Genomic DNA, 24957 nt, shown 5'->3' with positions numbered 1-24957 from the left:
AGTGCATGAGTTATGTGGCAGATCCTGGCAACCAACAGGCAGCTCACTGTAAATTTCTCCTTGTTCAGCCTGGTGAGTGGGACATCAGTGTGCCTGACTATAGGGTCACCTATGACTAAAGTGTTAGGTATGTTGTCTTGCCTTAGGGGCTGTTGCTGGGTGGCACACTGGTGTTGTGAGCTATGTGACACTTTGGTTGTGATTGGTGTTTGTTTGTGTTTCAGCTTTGGAGGTCCTTGTTGCTTGTGCAGGTTACAGTTAAGGGCCTCCGCATATGTTAAGGGCCTCCGCATATGTGAATTTAGTTTTGCTATGTGTGGGTTTTGGTGTGAGTTTAGAAGGGCTATGTGTTGCTTGAGGTGTAGTGCGGGTGTTAACCTTCTCCTCTTGACTGTCTAGCACAATTATGGGTGGAGAGAACTTTGCTTTCAGTTTGGCTATGTAAGTGCATCTCTTACAGGTTGTAGTGTTGAGTGGTAGGAGGAGAGGGTTGTCTATGTACATGAGGCAATTGCTGCATTACCCCAGTATGCCCAGATTCACCAGCTGGACAGGAGAAATCAACGGAAGCTGACCCTTGGACATGCCTGGTTTGGTGCTTTTTATTTGAAAAGTACAGGAGCTGTTTATTTTGCCCTGATCCCTCCAATGGGGGAGTCACCCAGGGATGCTCTGATTCACTTTTGGCTGCCAGGACTCTTGTAAGCTTATCCTCCTACTCCTTTGATTCCCAAGGTATTACAGAAAGCTCACCTCCTGAGGGCTCCTCTCATCCTCATTGCCCCCTTCGGGACTTTGCAGGCATCATTCTCCCTATTACGGTCTCATTCCAAGTGTCCACCCTGGATACTAGATCCCATTCCGGATCTCATGCCCAATCCATGGGGGCTTCCACTTCCCGATCTCTGGACTCTTCATTTAACCACATGGTTTCTCCAGTTCCAGTAATCCTTTCACAGTCCAGGCTTCCTTCCCCTGTGAGGAACATTATTTTTCGCTTCTCAAAAGCCGTCTACTAAAAAGGTGTATTCCAGTAAATGGAAAAGATTTTCTATTTGGGCTAGACAGCATAATTTGCATCCTTTTTGGCACCGATTCCTTATATCTTACTCTTTTTGTCCTCTTTAACTCGGGATGGGGCAAGTTTTTCTACTATCAAGCTTCAGTTAGCATCAATTTCTAACTTCCACATTAATGGAGAGCCTTTTTTCTTCTAAACTGTAGAAAGCCTTTCTTAATGGAGTTTTTCTCCTTAGACCGCCTATTAAAGATTCTTCCCTACCATGGGGCTTGACCTTCGCGCTGCTCTTTGACACAAAAACCCTTCGAACCAGCTGCTTCTTGTGATATCAAGTTTCTGTCTTGGAAAACTGTTTTTTAGTGGCAGTTACTTACGCCAGAAGAGTCTCAGAGCTGCAGGCTCTAAGCATTAAACCTCCGTTTCTTGTCTCCCACAAGGACAGAGAGTGTCCCTCAGGACAAACCCTTCATTCATTCCAAAAGTGGCCTCTGAGATTAACCTCAAGCAATCAGTAAAACTCCTGTATCTTCATTCATTCATTACTGATGGGTATCTTTTCTGTCCTCGGAACCAAGTCAGCCGTTATAACAAGCTCACGCCAGGCAAAAAGCTCTCGAGCTAAGGTTACCCATAGTGCCACTCTCTCTGTCACCTCAGATCTCGTTTTCTGCATAGAGTATCAAGACGCATCAGGCCAGCTCTCAAGCGAAGTGGATTAGAATTTATATTTCATTTTAAATAGTTTTTCTCTATCTTTGAGATTTTTCTACTTTAATAGTAGTCATTTGTAGTGTGCTCACCCTTGCTGTCCTGAGTGATTTATTTTTGTGTCTCTACCATTTTGGTATTTGTTTGTACCATTGCTGGTACAGGCCTCTCTTACCTCAGTGGTAATCTCATCTCCCTCTCTTTTCCTCCCCTTTACCCGTTGGGTATTTCTTTATTACCATTGTTGGTAACCAAAAAAAAAAGAAACATCAATCCTTTCTTGTCTTGACTGTGTTTGTGGGTGTGCCTGCTTCGTATACTGTTATTCTGACAGGGCCTTTCCTTCATTACTGATTTGTGATTTAAATTGTTGATAACGGCAGATAAGAAGGGGACAACAGGCTTTAAGCAATGCGACCAGTGCAGCGGGAAAATGCCAAATTCTGACGGACATTTGTCCTGTGTTTATTGTCTCTGGGTACTGCACTTGAAAGTTCAACCTCATGCGGCTTGTGTAAGGGCTTTACTACCCGCACTTTGAGAGAGAAAAAATAAGTTGATACTGAAAGGTCTCCTAAAAACTCCTTTCTCGGAGTCTCTGTCTGAGGTGGAGGGCTTGACCCCTCCTAAAAAGGAGCATAAAAATAGGAGTCGATCTGTACGTTCTTCTCCACATACCAGTGAGCCTAAATATGTTAAGTCCACCACGGAACCAAAGGCAAAACATCCTAAATTGATTTCTACAATCTCAGCACCAGGGCCTCAAACCTCCTCTATGGTGCTGTCCTCTGTTACGGAACCATCCAAGACATCAACTCCTATGGTACCAACCTCTGCTACGATACCCAGTAGTCTCCCAATTCAGGTCACTATTCCTCTCCTACAAAATCTACTGATCCTTTGACCACGCTGCTGAAGGGCGAAATCTTACCTTGGACCCGATGCTCCTAATGTGCAGATCCTTTTTTAGGACAACAATTGAGTCCCTTCCTAAAACGCCTTGAATCTCTGTCGGGGATGTCAACCCGCTCCTCCAGGAGCCTTTCGCAGCTCGTCTTAGTGAGACTTGTGGATCAGCTCCTGGCAGCCAGAGGAATCCCAACTCCTCCTAAATCCTCCATCCCACCTGGAGCCGAGGAATTTTCACCACAGACTCTACATATATTCCTCCTTCGACCTCCTTGGAGGTATCGGAGCCCTCGAATCCGATGCCTATCCCAGTTCCAGCTTCTTTGGTTCCATTGGTAGATCTTGCCATGGTTCCATAACCTACCCTATAGTCCTCAACTCTATCGGATCCTCGGGATTGTGACTGGTCTGTTGGCACCGTGATCCCTAGTATGGCGCCTATTTTTTCTAGCGTGTCATCTACTACACTTCTGATTGTCTTGGCAGCACCAAGTCCTCTCGTGGCTCCTTCCCTGGGGTGGGCTCGTCGGAGCGCGGTGTGACCTCGATTCCAAGGTTGTCCTTCTCAGTTCCAGGCTCCCATTCTGCTTCAGGTGGGCCTGCCTTCCTAATGATAGAGAGGGTACTTGCCTCAGCAGGCTCACAGCTGGTTTCTTCGGCACCAGAATGCCAAATATATATGTCTTCTGAACCGCAGCTGACACAGTTCACTACTCCTGGACATTGAGCACAGGAACCTCAAGGAACCCTTCCACAGAGCACCCACTCTTATAGGTTCATAGGTTTATACTAGGCTAACTGCCCTAGGGCATTTATAAGCCTAGCCCAAAGTTATGTGGCTTACGCCGCCCCTTATGTTAGAAATACTGTGCCCATTAGTTTGTTTTGCCTCTGTCCATTAGTGACACAGAGATGATTCCCGGGGTAAACCTACGATCTCCCATCCACCGGTCAAGATTTCTCTTGAACAGAGCCAGCGATGTGCTCTGCCTCACATGGACCGGGATTTTATTCCACAGCATGGGGAGTCTTTGGGTGATAAATCTATCCCTCCAGCACGTCCTATTTATATCCATGCTAAGGTTTAAGTCTCTTGCTCTAGTGGTTTTGGTGGATTTGGTTTTTTTGAGGTGGAGCATGTCCATTAATTCCGGGTTGGTCATGGCCTTGTATGTCAGGCACAGGTCACCTCTGAGCAGACGGTATGCAACTGAATAGAGTTGGAGTTTCTTCAGTCTGGCAGCATATGACAGGTTTTGGAGTCCCTTTATCCTTTTGGTGAGGAACTTTTGGGGTCTCTCCAATTGCTGCAGGTGTCGGGTGAAATACATCCCGAATGGGGCATTGTACTCTATCATTGGTCTGATAAGTGAAGAGTACAGGGGAACAATGACCTCACTTGATCTGGATGTGAATCCCTTCATGATCAGGTGGGCAATGTAGAAGGTCTTTCAAACCACTTTAGCAATGTGAGTGTCAAAGAGGCCACTGTCAACCTGGGTCCCCAGGTCCCTGATAACCTCTTCTGTGCTTAGTGGGTTGCCACCTATATGGTAGCTTGGGGTTACCTTGTTTTTCCCGAAGGGTATGACCATACACTTTTTTGCGTTTAACTTCAGGCCATGGCTCTGGCACCAGCTATCAGTTTCCGTGAGACCCCTCTGAAGGATGTCTGCGTCCGATGTACTATCCACTATGGCACCCAGTTTGCAGTCATCCGCAAACTTTGTCAGCCATAGTCCTCCTATGTTTGCCTGTACTTCTGAGAAGTAGATGCCGAACAATGGGGGCCAAGGACTGAGCCCTGTGGGACTCCACTTGTAACCGGCTTGGAGTCTGACATGGCTCCAGCAACTCTAACCCTGTGGGTTCTGTCCTTTAGCCAGTTTGCAACCCATCTTGTGACATATGGGTTTACATTTAAGCTGGTAAGTTTCTCTATAATACCCGAGTGGGGTATTGTGTCGAAAGCTTTTGCAAGGTCAAGGTAGGCTGTATGGACTGCCTTTCCCTCATCAATGGCCTTGGTGACTGTTTCGAAGAAGTCGACCAAGTTCAAAAGGCAAGATCTGCCCTTGACAAAGCCAAACTGGGTTGGGTCCAAGGTCTGCAAGTCCCCTATGTCCTTGTTTGATTTCCATTATGATCCTCTCCATAGCTTTGCAGACCAGGCTTGTTAAGCTTATGGGGCGGTAATTACCAGGGTCCGTAGATGCACCGCCTTTGTGGAGTGGAACCACAGTTGCCATATGCCACTCTTTGGGCACATATCCTGTGGTGAGGCTAAGATTAAACAGCTGCCTTATGTGCGGGTTTAGTTCTTCATTAAGTTCATGTAGCACACAGCCGGGGACCCCATCCGGTCCCATTGATGCTGTGTTTTTAGCTTTAGAGAGAGCAGCTTTCACCTGCGCATTTGAGATGTCTGGGAGGCTACACTTAGTTGGGATAGTTATCTCTCCTTTTGGGGGGGGGGTGAAGTTTGCGCTGAACCTGTCTGCCAGTATGTTGGCAATGTCTGTGGGTTCAGTGATTTTTGTATCATTTTGGACTAATTCTGAGCATATCTGGGAGTTTCCACCCAGGTTTCTGACATAGCTGAAGAAGGCCTTATGATTATCTTTTGAATCTATGGCAATTTTTCTCTCAAAGTTGGCCTTGGATGATTTTATGAGGGATCGTAGTTTCTTGCTAGTGCTAATCAAAGATGCCTTCCCTTTTTGTGATTTTGCTCTGTCATGTAATAGCTTTCTCCTCTTATTATAAAGTTTGTTTATGGCTGGGGTCCACCAGACTGGACGTTTGCCCTTGGTGGAAAGAGTCTTGGTTTTATTTGGGATTGCCTGATCCATGCAGTCCTGAAGGTGTTCATAGAAGGCATTTGTAAGGGCTTCCGCAGCTTGGGTTGTGGTTTCCATTGGCTCGGGGGCCTTGAAGGATACCACACCTGTCTTGAGTAGTGTGAAGTTTGCTTTAGAGAAGTTCTTCACTGTCGTCTTTTTTGTTTGGGGTGGGGGCGGGATGTGGATTTCTAGTGAGATTAGTTTATGATCTGATCTCACCAATGAGGGACACACTTCCGGTGTGGAGCATTTTTGTCCCCATGTTCGTGATGATGAGATCTAGTATATTTTCTCCTCTTGTGGGGGCGGTGACTAGTTGTTCCATGGCATTTGAATTTATGAACTCCAGGAACCTTTGGGCTAGAAAGTTTGGGCTTGAGTAATGTTTCCAGTCTATATTCGGGTAGTTGAAGTCACCCAATATGATGGTGTTTGGTGATACATTTATACCCTCCATTGTCTTCAGGAAGGCTGTGTGGGTTTCCTGAGTTTGAGAGGGTGGCCTGTAGCATGCTACAAATTGTAGAGCAGTTTTGCCTATGGTTAATTGCACCTGGATGGTTTCCGATGCTTCGTGCGTAGCCACCAACCTGGAGGTGTGGGTATCCTTGATGAATATGGATACACCCCCTCCTTTTGTGGTGTGGTCCGGGTTTTGGGGCCGGAACGCATGATATGAGATGAAACCTGATAGTGCCGGGGTGCTCTCAGGAGCCTTGAACCAGGTTTCAGTCACAGCACAGACATCGATGTTCTCCATACTGAGAAGGGCCTCGAGTGCGTGCATTTTGAGATTTAGACTTCTGGCATTGAGCAGCATTACCCTTAGTTTCCTCACGTTTTTGTTTTCTAGGGTGGTAGGTTTAGAATTTGAGCCTTGCCTAAAAAAGGCATTATGGGGGTGGCAAGAGCCTTAGCCAATATCCGGAATCCCAGGGGTGACAGGTGCAAGCCGTCCCTTGCGAAGCAGCGTGGCTTGTCGAGCATGTCATCCCAGGCAGACAGGCACTGGATCCCCTTTGAATGACACCAGAAATTAAGCCAATTGTTAAAGCTGATCATCTTGTCACTATATTGTGGCATCATTCTTGGTGAAGGAAGGATACTGCTCAGGGTCAGGGTCATACCTGCCTGGGCTACATAATCAGAGAGCTCCTCTGTCTCTTTTCATGTAGTCTAGGGAGGTACGTCTCGGGTCGTTCACACCAGCATGGACAATGACTGTGTCATACTTGTACTTGCCGTGGAGTGACCTGAGTGCTTGTGTTATGTGGCGGATTCTAGCGCCAGATAGGCAGCTTACCGTGACCCTCTCCTTGTTCAGCCTGGTGAGTGGGACGTCAGTGTGTCCGACTATGGAGTCACCTATGACAAGTATGTTTGGTGTTGTATTTGGCCTTAAGGGCAGTGACTGCTTTGCACACTGATTTTGTTGTTTATGTGTTGTTTGTGTGGTGTATTGAGTTTGCAGTTGCTTGGGTGTCTGCTTTGGAGGCCTCTGCTGTTTAGGTAAATTTTTACTCAGAGCCTCCGAGTATGTCTTAGTGTGTTCTTCTTTAGATGCCCCTGCTGAGGAGGTACCCTGTAAGAGGTTATGCAAGAGGAAGCACATAGATTCCCCTGAAGAATAACTTACTGAAGATACAGATTACGACGAAGGGGAAGGGTCCCCATGGTTGCCCCGTGAGGATGTCTCCTTTGGAGACTCACTAGAAATTTTAAAGGAACGGGGAGACTGGAAGCCCACCAACCCTTCCTCTCAGGAGACTGTATTGTTGAAGGCTTTCCGTGCTCGACCCTCTGCTTTCCTGGGTGACCCCGGCTGCAGATGATCTACTTCAGCTCATTGTCCAGCTCGCTTGGAGGAATCCTGATACTGTTGAATCTATCCCCCGAAGACCAGACAAAATTCTCTCCCCTCCAGAGGACAACCCCTGCTGATCCAAAGGCTTACCAGTATACACTATGGTGGCAGTGGCGGCCGTTGGGAAAGAACTCGCCGAGGAAATTCCCACTATCCATCCTCCAAACAGGGAGTCTCTAGCGATGGACAGGTTAGGGAAGCAGGTATATACTTCGTTGACCTTTGCCATTCAGTCCTTGAATTACTTGGTGCATTTTACCCGTGTCCAGAGAGACCTGATTACGGAACTCTATGGAACCCTAGCAGGAGCAGTATCTGATGAGGTGCATGACAAAGTTGCCTCATTGCTTGCCACCCTGGAGTCCATATCTAATTCGTCCATGCGGTTGATTTCTCATACTACTGAAGGGGTGGCTAGAGCAGCTGGTGCAGGTGTTGTCATGAGACATCACACCTGGATGTGCCTATGTGATTTTGTGGACCCCTTTAAGTCTTTCTCAACTCTCCCATGGAAGCTTCGTCTCTTTTTGGCCCAAAGGTCAAAGACACATTAGCCAGGTGTGAAAAGGACGGCAAGACCCTGTTTGCCTTGGGCGTGTATTTTTCCACTCCCCAGCGATTCTTTTCTAGGAATCAGAGGAGTAAAAAGATGTGGTACAGAAAAGCCCAGAGTCCTTTCAGCGACATATATGGCGAGTTTTCTCCCCAGGGCAGAGGGTGGGAACTCGTCAGGAAGGCACTCCCCCCCCCCCCCTCCCAGAGGCAGAGGGTGTTCTGCATAATCAGGGATCCAGAGACTCATTCTTTGGACAGCTCTATCAGCGTTCCTGAAATGGCCCGGTTGCTTACCTCTGGAAGTAGTCAGGGGATGTTTTTCTCTGCACCACCTTGCCTGGCAACCATAACAGATTCCTGGGTGCAGACGATAATTACCAGAGGTTATCACATTCCTTTTGATTCTTTCCCGAAGCTGCAAAGGCAAATTTCTGACGTCCCACCCAGTCATCTGAAAGCAGCAGCTTGGGAAATACAAAAGCTGCATGTAAAGTCATCCAGACAGCCCCACCAGACCAGATAGAATCCAGATTTTACTCAAGGTTCTTTAGTGCCAAAAAAGACAGGGGACTGGATGCAAATTTTGGACCTCTGCATCCTAAGCAAGTTTGTCAGACAGACAAAATTCCGAATGGTCAAGGTTCAGAATATCCTTCTGTTTGTGGAGAAAGACTATTGGATGTGCTCGATAGGTCTCCAGAATGCACATTACCACGTAAACGCTCCAAGAGATTCCTCCACTTCTGGGTGGGAGCCAACCACTACCAATTCAGAGTGCTTCCCTTTGGTCTGTTTGTGGCTCTGAGTGTTCACCAAATGCATGGCAGTGGTAACGGCTCACTTGAGACTGCAAGGATTCCGGGCATTTCCATATTTAGATGATTGTCTCCTTACCACCCCTACGAAGCATCTGCTGGTTACAGCCTTACATTACACCCTAGAACTAGCAAGATCCTTGGGGATCTCGGTAAATGGAGAAAAATCCTAATTGACTCCTACTCATAATTTGGAATTCATAAGGATAACTTTCAACACTCAAGTCTTGGCTAGTCGCCTTTCCACTTCACAGGTTATAAAGAGTAAGGTCTCAACGCTGGGTGATACTCTCACAAAACAAGGTTTCAGCTCTGGTAGTCCTTCAGCTACTAGGATCAGTGGCAGCATCGATTACTGTAGTTCCCCTAGCAAGACTACACATGACTCCTACAATGATTTTAGCAGCACAGTAGTCCCCTCTAACTCATCCTATGTCCTTTCAGATCCGCATAACAAATCGATGCAAACAAGACTTAACTTGGTGGATGAAGCCAGAAAAAGACTTGTGGAGTCTGCCCCCCCAGCCCAAGGCCATAGTGACCACGGACACTTCCCGGATGAGTTGGGGGGGCACTTCCAGGGAAAAACGGTCCAAGGCACTTGGTTCCCTCTGGAGGCCAACCTGTATCTCAGTATTCTAGAACTGAGGGCAATGCCTCTAGTGTTGCAAGCATTCCAATCTGTCCTCCCATCAGCGACAATTGCTATCCAGTCGGACAACATGTCCGTAGTCTGGTATATCAACAAACAACGGGGAACCAAATCCTAGCCGTTGTGTCGAGAAGCCATGAGAATTTGGCAATGGGCGATATCTTTCAACTGCTTTCCGATAGAATAATTACAGACAAGCTGAGCAGATGCATTCTCCTGCCTCACGAGTGGTCCCTTAACCCTGCCAGAGCGACAAAGATCTTCAGTCGCTGGGGCCAGCCTTGCTGTGGTTTGTTCGCATCCCTCACAAACCACAAATGCAGCAGCTGCTTTGCCCTAAGTTCCCCTCGGGGGGGGGGGTCCACAAGGGACGCTCTAATACATGATTGACCTACAGGACTTTTTTATGCTTTCCCTCCTCTTCCTCTGATCCCACAATTTTTAAAGAAAGCTCTTCGGTTGAGAAGCAGAGTAATCCTCATTGCACCCTTTTGACCCTGACAAGTTTGGGTTCCCTTCCTTTGGCCTCACCTAGTCCGTCGACTGTAGATTTTGGATCCAACTCTGGAATTGCTATCGCACCTGCAAGGGTTGATCCATTCAAACATATCGAGTCTCAAGCTGACAGCTTGGTTCCTCCACTTCCAGTGATTGCCAGGCAGAATAATTTATTCACCCCTATACGAAACATTCTTCTGGCTTCCCACAAGTCATCCACTAGAAAACTTTTATCTTGGCAAGTGGAGAATATTCATAATTTGGTCTCACGAGAAAGGACTTGACCCCTTCTCAGCTTCAGTGAGTTCTGTACTGGACTATTTATCAAATCTCCAACATTCAGGAGCAGCAGCTTCCACTATTAGAGTACACCTGGTGGCTATCTTGAACTTTCACAATGGCTTTCAGGACTTGTCCTTGATATCTCACCATCTCTGTAAAACCTTTTTGAAAGGTGTCACGCACATTAGACCACACTTCTAAGAGCCAATTGAACCTTGGAATTTGTCATTAGTTCTACAATCCTTGACATATCCTCCTTTCGAGCCTGCTGCCACTTGCGATATAAAATTTTTATCCTGGAAAACTCTTCTTGGTAGCTATTACCTCAGCAAGGCGAATATCTGAACTGCAAGCTTTGTGCATAAAACGTCCTTACATGGTTTTCCATAGAGACAGAGTATCACTCCAGACTTAATCCTTCATTCTTACCCAAAGTTATTTCAGATTTGACTATTAATCAAACAATTGATTTGCCAGTCTTCTTTTCCAGTTTTGCTAATAATGGAGAATATTGCCTGCATTTGCTTGACGTGCATAGACAATTACATTTCTACTTGGACAGGACTAAATCACTACGAACGTTTGACCAATAATTCGTATCCTTTTCAGGACCAAAATTGGGAAAATCTGTTTCTAAAGTAACTTTAATAGCTAAATGGCTGAGAGATTGTTTTGTTGGTAGGCAAAGGAAATACAAAGTCCTTCTGCCAACTAAGGTCAAAGTACATACAACCAGATCAGTTGCGACATCTGTTGCCTTCCATTCAGGAGCTTCCATGGATGACGTTTGTGCAGCAGCAACATGGACTACTACTCATACCTTTATCACTCATTACAAATTGGACTGGTTCAGTGGTGCTCAGGAACATCCTTCTATAGGACCTCTCAGGACATAAGGTAGCTAGGGACTCTGTCCCATCAGTAATGAATGAATGAAAATTAACAACACCCTTTCATTCATTACTTCCCACCCTCCTATCCCCTCTGAAAGACTCCTGGAGGTTTGGATTTGGTCCTACCTCATAATAGGGAATTTGCTCAAATAAAGCCTCTGTTTTCTCCCTTTTTTCTTATGAGTAAACTCAATCTGAGGTGATAGAGGCACTGTGGGTAAGCTTAGCTCGAGAGTTTTTTGGCTGGAGCGAGCTTGTTATAACGTCCAACTCTGTTCCGAGGATGGAACCGATGCCCATCAGTAAGGAATGAATGAAGATGAACAAAACAGATGGAATGTTATGATAAGGACATAACTTCTTTTTTTTTCTCTCCTAATTACTCTAATAAGGGCGAATACATATTGCATTGTTTAGATGTTCATAGGCAATTATGTTTATATCTGAAAAGGACTGAGGAATTTCAGAAGTCGGACCAGCTTTTCTTGGCCATTTCTCAAGCTAGAAAAGGCCTGATGGTTACTAAAGTGACTCTGTCCAGATGGGTTGCTAGTTGCATTTCCTTTGTTTATGATAGCAAACATATGGAGTTATCCAGACCAGTTAAGGCCCATTCTATTAGGTCTATTGCTACATCATCAAACTTCTTAGCTAAACTTTCATTGGATGGGATTTGTGCTGCTGCTACTTTGTCTAATCCCCACACCTTTGCTTCACACTGTAAGATGGAGCTGGTGTCTAGGAACAGGGCTTCTTTTGGTTCCTCTGTGCTTCAGCATATCCTTCCTTGAGGCCACTTTGGGCTCTTAGTAGCTGAGGATTCTGACCCATCCATGATGAATAATGACACAGATAGCATCAGATAGAGAGCTATGTACTTACCATAACTAGGAATCTGTGCTATCCAGTGTCGTCATTCATTACATTCCCTCCCTCCTTCCCCCTGCCTTCTGGGGATCTGGTAGAGCTAGGATGGTTCCGTTTTGGGATATTTTTTTCCTACACAGAATTTTCTGCACTCCTATTTGTTCAGCAAACTCTGTCCGAGGTTTAGAGGTTAGCAGGGGATTATGGGAAGAGGAGCTTGTGCTCTTCATCTGTACATTAGTTGCCAGCCCGGATCCAAGGTTGGATCCAAGACCCATCCGTGATGAATATTGACATTGGATAGCACAGATTCCAAGTTATGGTAAGTACATAACTCTTTAATTTTCCATGCTGAGGAATGAACCTCTCGAGCAGCTGGTTCAGGCATAGGCCTTAGGGATGAGGTTGTTTGGGTTTGCAGACTCCTTTTAAAGGTAGTATTCATTAACACCCCCTTTGGCAGTTCTTTGTTTGGGCCGTCAGTAAAAAAGAGTCATACCTGCAGCGAGCAAGATGGGAAGACCCCCTCTGCCATACGGATCAAGTTTTGTTTTCCCCAGTGGACCTTCTCCAAGAACCAACAGAGTGGGAAGAAGATGTGGTTCCATAACTCTTGAAGGGTCTTTTCCCGATTTGCAGGATGAAGCCTCTTCTAGAAGCAGAGGGAGAGTATTTAATGGTCATCGTTGCCCCAGAAGGAGAGGGGGTCCACAAAATCATGGCTTCAGAGAACCCTTCTGCTACTGGCCCTATCAGTGCTCCTGAGGCTCTGCCTGGCTGTCCTACTCTGGAGACAGTCGGGGTAGGCTATTGTTACACCCAAATGCGTGAACAAACATAACAAAACGACACCTAGGTGTTAAATATAATTTCCAGAGGCTACTATATTCCCTTTCCCTTTCTCCTTTCAGTTCCGGGATGTAGTTCCGTGATATGCAACCCAGTCATAAGGAGAGTGCCCTTCTAGCGGTTCAAAAACTTCTAGAAAAAAAAAAGAGTCATCCAGGAGGTCCCTCCCGAACAACAAGGATGTGGAGCTTGCAGTTCTTTTTGGTGCCAAAGAGAACAGGGGACCTTCAACCAATGTTGGATTTAAGCTGTCTGAATTCGTTTGTAAAAAAGTCGAAGTTCTGCATGGTTACGGTGCAGTCCATTCTGCTGCTTCTGCGCAAGGATGATTGGATATACTCTGTAGATCTGCAGGGCACTTACTGTCATCTCAAAATAGACGGGTGCTCTAGGAGATAACTGTACTTAAGGCTGGGGCCAATCATTACCAATTCGGAGCACTGACCTTTGGTCTCACCACTGCCCCCCTGGGTGTTCATCAAATGCATGCCAGTGGTTGCAGCTCACCTCCACCTGTGAGGATTCCAGGTGTTTCTATACTTGGACGATTGGCTCCTAATGGAACCTACAAGACATCAGCTACTTCAGGCTATTCAGATTATGTTACAACTGTTCAATTGCCTGGGAATTACAGTGAGCCTGTCAGAGTTTAAGTTGTCTCCTGTACAGGACATCAAATTCATAGGAATGCAGTTGAACACACACACACACACACACACACACACACACACACACACACACACACACACACACACACACACACACATAGCAGCTTTACCTTCACAGAGAATAAGATCCTTGCGACAGCAGGTTCATCTGTTACTAGATACCCTGAACCGCCAGCTCTACTGGTCCTCATGGTCCTAGGATCCATGTCAGCTGTCATTCTTATGGTCCCTCTAGCCATGTTCTTCATCTGCGTTCTCCAGTGGACCCTAGAGATCCAGTGGTCTGTTCTGCTCCATCCGTTGTCAACCCCATTTAGGCTGACTCCAATTTGCAGGCACCATCTGCAGTGGATCCTTAGACTACCTCCATCTCTGCAAACCCTTCATTCTTCCCCCAACTGCAGCCACTGTGACCACGGGTGCCTCCCTGTTGGGGTGGATGTGGCATTTCCAGGGAAAGATGGTCCAAGGCACGTGGTCCATGAGAGAGACCCAGTTGCACGTAAGTGTACTGGAGATGAGCGGTCCTTCTGATGTTGCAAGTCTTTTAGAACTGCCTTCCTCTGAGGACAATTGCAATTCTTAACGACAATATGTCAGTGGTTTGGTACATCAACAAACAGGGGGAACCTGTTCGTACCCATTGTGCAGGGAGGTCATGAGGGTTTGGGAATGGGTGATCTCTTCAAAAAGCTTTCTTATTGCAATGCACTTCCCGGGGGGGGTCCAAAGTTATGGTGGACAGACTGAGCAGATCAATGCTAAGTCCACTCTAGTGGTCCCTGAATCAATCAGTAGAGAATCAAATGTTCAGCCATTGGGACTAGCCTTGCTGCGACGACTTTTCCTCTCCCCTAAACAAATGCAGCAAGTACTTCACTCTGTTCTCCCCCTTGTGGTAGTCCCCCAGGGATGCTCTAGTCCGCAATTGGTCCCTGAGCCTCCTGTATGCTTATCCTCTGATTCCCTTGATACCCAAGGTTTTGCAGAAAGCCAGCAGGTTGAAGACCAATTTAATCCTCATTGCCCCTTACTGGCCTTGTCGGGTATGGTTCCCCTTTCTGCTGTCTCACAGCAGATATCCTTCATGGATACTGGATGCCAGACAGGATCTTATTTCCCATCCGTCAGAGTGCCAGATTCACAATCTTTGATCCCTCAAATTGACCGCTTGGTTTCTCCACTTCCAGTGATTCTACGAAAGTCCAGGATAGCCTCCCTGGTTCGGGAAATTATTCTTGCTTCTCAGAATCCACCAAGAAAGTATATCACAGTAAATGGAAGAGGTTTTCCATCTGGGCATTGCAGAGGAATGTTGATCCTTTTTCTGCTTCACTCCTGGGCATCCGTATGTTTCTCAGCTCGCTTTTTCAGCACGTAGCTAGCTTTTCCACTATAAAGTTGCAACTTGCAGTTATCACGAATTTCCAAGTGGGGAAGGGTAATAGCTTTCCTTCTCCCATCTCCACTTCTAGACTATATAGGGCCTTTATGAAAGGAGTTTTGCATCTCAGGCCTCCAATAAAAGACTCCACCCCTCCTTGGGATCTCACCTTGGTACATCAGGGACTTGCTCAGAGACTAATTGAACCTGCTAGCTCATGTGATTTAAAATTTTATCTCTGAAGACTACCTTTCTAGTGGCCATTACTTCAGCAAGAAGAGTGTCAGAATTGCAAGCTCTGTCTTCCCAGCCACGATATATTACCTCCTTTAAAGATAAGATTCCCACTCAGAACGAACCTGTCGCCTCAGAGACAAATATTAATCGGACCATTCACTTGCCTGTATTCTTCCCTAATTACTCCAATAAAGGTGAATACATGCTGCATTTGTTGGATGTACAATGATGGTTGCGTTTCTATTTACACAGAACTAAACCACACAGGAAAGCTGATCAGTTGTTAAAAGGGCAATAGAATCATGTAGATGTCCTTCCATTCACTAGTTGCAGTATCCCTTACATCTGAGGTTGCCTGCCTTGGGTAGCCCGATGTCCGGCCAGTATGCAAAAGCCTTTGGTTGCTTTAAGGTATGCTGTACGTCACACGTATGCTGCTTGCAATAGTGTAGGGCATAAACGTGAAGCCCAGACGCACCATCCTCAGAACTTCTTTGCCGCCAGTCCAAACATATCTCTCGATCATCTGTCTGAATGCCTGTGTTCTGTTTCCAAGTTTCTGAGCCTTTGCAGATAAGTGCCTCATTGAGGTTTTGTTTTTTCTTGCCTTTTGGTTGCTTCTGGGGTTTCATGTCATCCAGGAAGGGTAAATGTCAGTGTGGGAGACAGATTCCCCATAAAGACCACCACAAACAGTATTTATCTTATGTAGGTGCCTCTCACAACCATAGATCCTGTTCTGTCAGGCTTTCATACTGAAGATTCTGCGTAGTAGGCTTTCCTCCCTAGCATTGTATTTGGAGAAACAGAGACTTAAGCTGCTCTCTCAGTATACCATGGAAGGAACTTCTCGCTCGAAGGATCAGCCGTTGGGGAAGAAGGTGGTTAAGAAACCACGACCAGAATCTTCCGCTGTCCAGCCTCTGCCAGACATTTTTCACAAGGTGAGTGAGAACCTGGAGGTTTGCCTGGTTTTGTCAGATTCCTTTGCCGTGACCAGGTTGGAGCCCGGCTGGAATCTGGCTTTCAGCACTTCCGATGAGGCTTTGCAGACATCCGTTTTCGGACATTCAGGAGGAACCACAGTTGATTATTTCCGAGGGGCCTCTGGGTGTTCCTCAGTTTTTAGTTAAGGAAGAATTTTCTACTACTGTTGTATGCCGTCCTGGGTCAGAGCCTTTAAGTTTTACAGTGCAGACATCCCAAATTAAAGAAAAAACAAAAGTAAACATGTTTCTCCTATTCCTAGGGATCCTCAGAGTGAGTGGCAGGCCTTCACTCGGGTTTCTTTAATGCTTTGATGGCATTGAAACCTCCTCGGGGAGTTTCTGTTCCAGCCCCCCCTCCCAATCCTCTTACTCCACTTAAGGCCAAGGGAACAGGATATCTCTGAGGAGGAGTTTTGGATTCTGATGAGGAATTTCTTGCTTACTCTTTCTAAATTCCTTCTCCTTTGGACTATGGGACCGAGGAAGAGGAATCTGCCAGTCCTGATACTCCCTTGGAAGAAATTTCTTTTGGGACACAATCTCCAGGATGATGGTGTTTTTTTAATGGGATTGTGCTCATGTCTCTGAAGTCCGTAAATGGTACTGTGAGTTGCTGCAGATCAAAATATTTTGCTATTCCACCTGTTTTGACCACTTTGTTGGATGTATTTTCAAATGCCTTTAAAGCCCCTAATTTTTTGCTTCTTGCTCCCAAAAAGCGTGATAGGTTTTATAGAGTGCCTGAGGACTAACTTTTTGTACAAGTGTCCTGGTGATCTCTCAGTGGTGTCTGTAGCCTTTGACAAGCCCTCTCAATTCTTTGCCCCAGTTACTGCCTTCTGATCAAGACAGCAGAACCGTGGAAAGGCTAGGTAAGAAGGTTTACACTTCAGCTACCTAGGCTTTTAGGGCTGTTATCAGACCCATATGTCCAGGTATGCATTGACTTTCCTTTGTCAGGCTTGTCAGATTATTTCTTTTTTTCCAGACTCTGAGGGTAAAGCTTCTGCTCTTTCCATGTTAGGGACTTCCTCACAGATGGTTCGTTATTCTATCAAGTGTAGTTATGATGCAGCAGATGCTTCTTCTAGGGCTGTTGCTTTTGGTTCAGCGATGAAGAGGTATTCTTGGCTTCCGCTGCAACCATTGCCTGATGATATCAAGGCTAAGCTGATGGATGCCTCTCTTGATAATAAACACTTGTTTGGGGAAGCTGCTGCTGATTTTTGTAAGTCCCTTTAGGATAAGGGGAAGGCCTTAAAGGAACTCAAATGTGTGTTTGTCTCTCCTGTTCCTAAATTTCAGAGAAACTACCCTAATAAGCCTGCTTTTGTTTGCACACAATCTCGCCGTCTTCCTAAGGGCCAAAAGAGTGTCAAGTGGGCTCTTCCTGCTAAGGCTGCCCAGACTTCAGGGTCTCAGATGTCTTCCTTTCCAGATAAACCAGGTGCTGTCTGACTTGTCTCTTCCCAGCCACTTTCCTCTTTCTCTTCACCTTTTTCTATCTCTTTCTGTTTGGCTTCAGATTATGTTCATGGGTTCTCTCCATTATTCACCCGGGGTATTTCATGGTATGGAAATCTCATTTTTTTATGGGCATGCCTCAGCCTCCTTGGGAACAGCTTCCATTTTTCCCCAGAAGCTTTTCGAGACCTTTTCACTCCGGGTACTATTCAAGAGGTGCCTGTGTCCCAAAGGGGGGAGGGGTTTTTACTCCAGGATATTTCTAGTACCCAGAAATGAGGGTACTTGGAGACATATCCTAGACCTATCTTATCTAAATACTTTTCTGAAAGTGCCGACTTTTTGAATGCTGTTCTTCCAGACTCTTTTAACCCCTTTTAATTCCTCAGGCTTATATGGTGTCTCTGGATCTCAAGGATGCTTATCTCCATAGTCCTATCCATTCCAATTTCAGGAAGTTTTTGCATTTTTCTGTTGCCTCCTGGCATTTTCAGTTCTGTGCTTTGCCATTTCTACTGCTCCAAGAGTATTCAACAAATGCCTCGCTTCTCTGATTGCGTTTTGCAGGCTTCAGGGGATCCAAGTATTTCCTTACTTGGGTGACCTGCTGACTCAGGTCTCCTATCCAGAGATCCTGTTGCAAAATCTTCATTTTGCCATTTCCCTTCTTCAGAGCCTGGGATTAGCAGTAAACTTCAAAACGTCTTCTCTGACTCCTTCTCAGGATCATGTCTTTCTGGGTTACAGGATTCGGACAGTGCCTGTGCTGGCATCCCTGCCTCCTCCCAGAGTCTTAACTCTCATTTCCTTCTTTCAAACTATTCCTCCTCTGCCCTCCATTACAGCCAGGGAATTTGAGAGCTTTGGGTTTCATGGCATCCACCATCCCTATGCTTCCTCTAGCCAAACCCCACATGAGAAAGTTCCATTGGTTCCTGAAGTCAGTTTGGCTTCAACATGCCCATCCTCTAGAATTTGCAGTTCCTCTTCTATCTTGCCTCAAGATGGAACTTCACTGGTGGATCCAGCAGTTCTCTCTAAATTCAGGGCTCCCTTTTCATTCCCCTCTTCCATCAAAGGAACTGTTCACAGATGCTTCTTACGTGGGATGAGGAGCAGAGCAGCTTTTGGCTCCCTAAAGGTGTGTGTGTGTGTGTGTGTGTGTGGGGGGGGGTGGTGGTGATCCCTTCAACAAAAGGAGCACATCAGTGTCAGAGATGAGAGCCCTTCTGCTGACCCTTCATGCTTTTCATCCTCTCTTCTCCCCAGGACATCTCAAGGTATTCACAGTCAATAACACAGTGATGTGGTATATAAACAAACAGGGGGAGCTAGATCTTGCCTTCTTTGCCGATTGGCACTCCTGTTATGGGATATTGCTGTCCAGTTTCAAGGGATTCTTCAGGCAATTTACATTCCCTAAGGTCAAAACATTGTGGCAAACACTTTGAGAAGCTCCTTAACTCAATCCCACGAATGGATGCCTCACAGGGATGTGTTTCTGGACATTGTCCAGCAGTGGGGTACTTCTCAAGTAGATCTGTTTACCTCCCCTCTGAACAGACAACTTCCTCTATTTTGTGCCAGAGTCCCAGGTCCTCTGGTGTAGAAGGTGGACACCCTCTCTTTTTTTTTTTGGAAGGGGATGCTTCTTTATGCATTCCCTCCCCTTCCCTCATTCGCTCCCAAAATCTTGTTGGTGACTCGCTTTTGGCCAAGACAGCATTGGTTCCCTCTTCTGTATTTAACCAAGGACAATCCCTCTTCTGTATTTAACCAAGGGCAAGCATCACAAATTATCTCACAGGGTGGACCTACGCACACAAGACAAGGGATCTGACATCCATCCCCAGCTGTTCACTCCTCAGCTGACACTGTGGGTGAAAGGATTTTGATTCCACAGACACCTTTTTTTTTTTTCCTGAGGACATGCTTAGGGTCCTGCAGGAGACTAGGAAACTCAATACTAGGAAATCCTACTTATGCAAATGGAAGAGGCTTTCCTTTTGGTGTCTATCTCATAAACTGCATCCACTTACTGTGGATGTTCCTTTGGTTCTTTCGTATTTCTGTGAGTTGCTCAGTGCTGATTTGGCCTAGTCTTCTGTTAAGGATCACTTATGAGCTGTGTCTGCTTTTCTGCCTTTATCTCCTAGATTTGAAGTTAAACAATTCATTAAAGATGTTCTTCATATTAGGACTCCCATGAAGCCTGTTCCTCCTCTCTGGGATCTTAATTTTGTTTTGGAGAAGTTGACTCAGGCTCCTTTTAAGCCTGCTGCTTCAGGTTCCTTGCAGCATTGCTCTTGGAAGACTGTTCTTTTGTTGGTCCTTACTTCTGCCAGATGGGTGTCACAGCTTCAAGCCCTTGTGGCTTGTCCTCCTTTTTTTGGTATTTCATAAGGACAGGGTGTCCTTGCATACTAATCCTTCTTTTATGCCCAAGGTGTTTAATGAGTTGTCACTGAATCGGTATTCATTTGCGTCTTTGTCTCTATCCACAATCTGCTGGTGAGAGGGTTCTGCATACTTTGGATGTGCATAAACAACTTGGCTTTTATTTGGATAAGACCAAGTCTATTAGAACATCTGACAATGTGTTTGTTTCTTTTCATCCTGGGTTCCTAGGATTTGTCTATTAGAACATCTGATCATTTGTTTGTTTATTTTCATCCAGGGTTCCTAGGATTACGTGTATCCAAGCAAACTGTTTCTTCTTGGATCTCTAAAGCTGTTTTTTGTTGTTCTTTTCATGGTAAGCACCTTCCTTCTGTAAAGGCTGACTAGAGCTGTGGCTTCTTGTGGTGCTTTTTCAAGGGGTTGGATACTAACTCTATTCCTGAAGCAGCTACCTGGACTTCTGTGCATACTTTTACCAAGCACAACAAGTTGGATTGAGTCTCCAGAGCTAGAGCTGGTTTTGCTAGGGCTATCCTTCATGGCTTCCTAGAGGGCTGTGGTGGTCCTTCCTCCTCCCAAGTTTCTTCTTGAGCTTTGGCAGTCTCCCAGAGGTAAGGAATAGTACAACAGTGAAGGAAAGGACATAGTACAATTGTGTAAAATTTTACCATAACAGATGTCCTTTCCTTCACTGTTGCAGTATTCACTCCTTCCCTCCTCTCTGGTTGAATTTTCTTCTGGATATACTGGTTACCTTTTGGTTTTCCTTGGACTGGTGTTTCTACTGGGGCTATCAGTTCTGAGGATGGTACATCCGGATGTCCCCTTTATGCCTTATGCTACGGGAGGAGCATACATGTAATGTACAAAACCTTAAAGCAACCAATGGCTTTTTTATACTGGCCAGATGTCTGGCTACCCAAGGCAGGGAATCCCAGATGCAAGAAATACACTTATGGTAAGCTTTTACACAAATTTGCTTTCATCAAGCTGCCACACTTTAGAGTAATTACTTCTCAGAGTTAATGCCGTTTACTGTTAATCAAACATAATACACATTTCATAATTTCACTTAGGAACCAGTGTCATAAAAAAGGATGAAACAAGCAGTGAAGAAACTGATTCTGAAGATGAGGATGATGAGGAGAAAAAGAAGGCTGCTCAGGTGAGTGAGGCATTGCTACGTTTTCTCCATGTTTATTTCCAGATTTTTTAAATGCAAAGAAAAAAAAAACAGAACAGTTTAATGGTAAGTTTCATTAAAATGTAACTGTGCAGTATGAAGCATCAGTCCTTCTCTTTTATATAAAACAAGTTTATTATTGATGCTGTTGTTACTATTACTACTATCTACTACTATTATTATCATTATCATAATTATTATTACTGTTAAATAATTTGGCTCAGAAGGGAGGAAAAATATATGTGAAATTGCAGTCTAAAACTTAGTGTAGTCTGGGGCAGTCATAGTATCACGTGTGTTGTGAAATGCGTTTTTTGAGTATAAGAACATATTGATCAGAATTTCAGAATACTTATTTCAGTCTCAAAGGATTTCACTGAAGCTTTATTTTCATTCGAGTCTAAAAATTACTCATATTATTTTAATATTTGATTTATGAGTATATGACTTCATTTTTCTTTGAATGTGAAGTAGTTATATGTAATTTATATTCTGATGTTGTAAATCTTCATTCATTCCTTACTCATGGGACTTTGGTTCTGTCCTCAGAACCAACTCAGCCAATACACAAGCTCACGCCAGCCAAAAAAAGTCCTACCCATAGTGCCCGTCTCATCTTATCTTCAGATCTCGTTTTCGCGTACTTATCAAGACGCACCAAGCCAGATCTCCGCTAATTAGTAGAATTTTTTGATAGCTATATTGCTGAATATCTTTCTAGTTCTTCACTTTCTTAGCGATTAATACTTCTCTTTACCGTATACTATGTGTGTGAGTTTTCTCCCTTTTCCTACCCTTTTTGGTAGTCTTTTAAAAAAAAAGGGGGGGGGGGGACAATCATTTCTCCCTTCTGTGTTTTCCTTTGGTATTTCTGCTGTTGGTTATATCTTGTAACTATATTGTTGCCCTTTCCTGTCTAGCTACTTAAGCTCTTACAACTATGTCTGACAAGAAAGAAATGACCGGGTTCAAACAGTGTGACAAGTGTGGGCAAAACATACCCATTTCTGACGGGCATCTTTCGTGCATCTATGGTCTCGCAGTTCCTCACCTCCAGATACAACCTCTGTGTAACCTGTGTAAAAATGTTAGCACTCGCACTTTAGCATAGTGGAAGAATAAATTGATCCTCAAGCGTTTGTTAAAAGAAACCTTTTCGGAGGCTCTTTCTGAGGCGGAGGTCTCACCACTTCTCAGGAAAAAAAAAGAAAAAGAGAAGCCTTTCTGTTCCGACTTCCCTGAGTTCTAAGGAACTGAAATGCTGTCAGACAGTATAGGAACCAAAAATGTCTGCACTTACTATTTCGGCACCAGAGCTTTTGACTAGCTCTACAGTGCCGAAGTTGGCAACCACTGAACCGACAACCCTGATATCTGCTTCAGTACAGATAGTTACTTCGGTACTCGACACAATTTCAGCACAGACAATTACTTCTTTCATGGCTCCATGTCTCCATCCTTGATGCCGAAACCTGAAATTTTGCCCAAGACCAGATACTCACCTACTATCGACCCCTTCTTTGGACAACAATGTAGTCCTTTTCTTAAGAGACCTGACTCTCCTTCTGGAGTATGAACACGGTCCACCAGGAGTCTTTCTGAAATAGACTTAGTAAAGCTTGTCAATGAGCTCTTGACAGCCAGAGGAATACTGACCCATACCAGGACTTCCCTCCCACCTGGAGCTGAAGGTTTTTCTGCACAGACTCCAACATATTCTCTTTCAACCTCTTCTCCGGTTTGGAGCCCTCGTTACCGATGTCTAGCCCAGTGCTTATGCCTTTAGTTCCTGTGTTAATGTTCATCGTGTTTCACTGTTGCAGTCATTACATTTGGGGTAATCTGCTGGCAGGTTGCCCTCTGTCGGCCTGATTAACAAAGTCTTGGGTCCTGCATTGGTTGCTGTCCCTTCTTCCATGACGTCAGGTCGTCAGGGGTATAAAACATGCAGCCGACGCCATTACATCAGTCTTTCTTGCTGGGCAGTGCCCGAAGCAGAAGCAGTTCGCAAGTGCTGGTCGGCCGACTCCTGAAATTTTCGTTTTCGAGTTTCGGAACAGAAGTCTTCAACTTAAAGCTAAGTACCCTGTTGGGGAAACTTTTTTTCTAGCTCCTTACTGATGTCAGTAAAAGTTAATTGTATTACTTGTGGGAAGCAAATACCTCATAAGGATTTTCATTTGTACTGTATTCCTTGCCTAGGCCCTGACCACGACGTACCTTGCTGTCAGTTTTGTGCTTTATTTAATCAGCGCACTATCAGTCGTCTGTACATTTTTGCTTCAAAATATTTCGGATCTCAGTGTAATTATCCAGAAATGACCGTTACCCATCCGATTACCGGAATATTGAAAAAACACAAAGAAAAAGACAGAGACAGGCCGTTGAGGTCCAAAACTGCCGGCGGCGCTTCTCCTAAGCCAGTCGCCAGTTCACCGGTACTCCGTGAGGTGCTTTTGCAGCCCCTGATACCCGCTACTTCTGATTCGCTGGCCTCTACTGAGACCAATTCAAATTCCGGTATGCCGCGAGATGCTTCACATATGGAACCTGCGGATGTCTGTACCTTGGGTGGGTCCAGAGCCGCTGAGCAGGCACCGACTTTTGAGGGTGTATTCAGGCCTACAGACTTGCATATTAAACCAACTCCAACTTCAGTGCTAAGGCCTAAATCTCAATCTATGTCTAAAAAACCAACGCCCAGGCCACATGTTCAGGTCCCTATGCCTAAAAAACAAATGATCAAAATGGTTGAAGATTTAATTACTGTAGTCAGCCCCCCAAGAGGCCTAGGATTGAATTTGACTATGAATCTTCTGAACAGGACTGTTTCTTCTGACTCTTCTAATGATCTGGATTTGTCCATACCTACTTATGAGGACTCTGATGCAGAGGATTCCATTCCCTCTGCTTCTCCACCTGAGGATTTCTCTTTTGGGGAAACTTTACATACCTTAAGGGAGCATTTCCACTGGGAAAGTCAGGATTTCTCTGAATCCAAAAAGAGGCTTAGGGATTTCCTCCTTCTTCCTCAGCGTAGGCCTTTGGCTATACCTCCTGTACTTAATATTGTTGTGTTTTCGGAATGCAGTATGGCCCCTGATTGCTTGCCTCCAACCCCTAGCAAGCCAGACAGGTACTACAGGGTTCCCGAGTCCCACAAATTCCTTTTCAAAAATCCTGTTGTGGATCCTGAAACCATTTCTCAGGGGCCCAAGGGCATTAAGGCTTCTACTGCTAAAAATCCTACCCCTTCTGATAGAGACTCCAGGGCGCTGGATAGATGGAGTAAAAAGGTTTACACTTACGCACTCTTAGCAATCAGGGCTTTAAACTGTCAATTCCATATGCTAAAATAACATATCATGAGACTGCCTAAACAGAAAATGATGATTTCTGACTGTGTATAGAAAAAAGATTTGCAGGATTTATTGCATTCAACTGAACAAGTTGGCAAACCTACTTTGCAATGTGGTTTTGATTCCTTAAGAGGCCTCTTGTAGGGCTGCTGTTATTGGGTCTGTGCTTGGAAGGCATGCTTGGCTTAAGGAGCAATCTCTGCCTGATCATGTTAAAGCAAAACTTTTGGATGCTTCTTTACAGCAGGACCACTTATTTGGCAATAAGGCTGAAGAAGTTCTAAAAAAGATGAAAGATAAAGCTAAATCTATGCAAACTGTGAAAGATTTCTTACAAGTGCAACCTCCTACATTTAGTAGGCATTGGCCTACTAAGAACTGGTCCTTTCCAGCTCCTTCCAGAGTCACTACGGCCAAACCCAGATGTTCCAAAACCACCAGGTTTCAGTCCGAAGGGACTTTCAGAACTAAGCAATGGGGTGCTTCCACTTCCAAATCTGGAAACAACAAGGCCACC

General features: G+C 45.1%; 1 protein-coding gene across 1 annotated transcript in view; it reads left to right on the top strand.

Annotated features, from left to right (window-relative positions):
* LOC122800498 (nucleolar and coiled-body phosphoprotein 1-like) overlaps positions 1-24957 on the top strand; it is a 300585-nt gene that overhangs the window by 236000 nt on the left and 39628 nt on the right. The window contains exon 6 of the mRNA XM_044069937.1: positions 20975-21063. Within this exon, the coding sequence (XP_043925872.1) occupies positions 20975-21063 (89 nt within the window). The remainder of the gene's footprint in view (positions 1-20974; positions 21064-24957) is intronic.

Source organism: Protopterus annectens, chromosome 4.part0 (assembly GCF_019279795.1).
Source record: "Protopterus annectens isolate FY-2018-M chromosome 4.part0, PAN1.0, whole genome shotgun sequence".
Taxonomy (NCBI): domain Eukaryota; kingdom Metazoa; phylum Chordata; order Ceratodontiformes; family Protopteridae; genus Protopterus; species Protopterus annectens.
The sequence above is the reverse complement of the archived record's forward strand: the minus strand, read 5'-3'. Positions and strand labels throughout refer to the sequence as shown.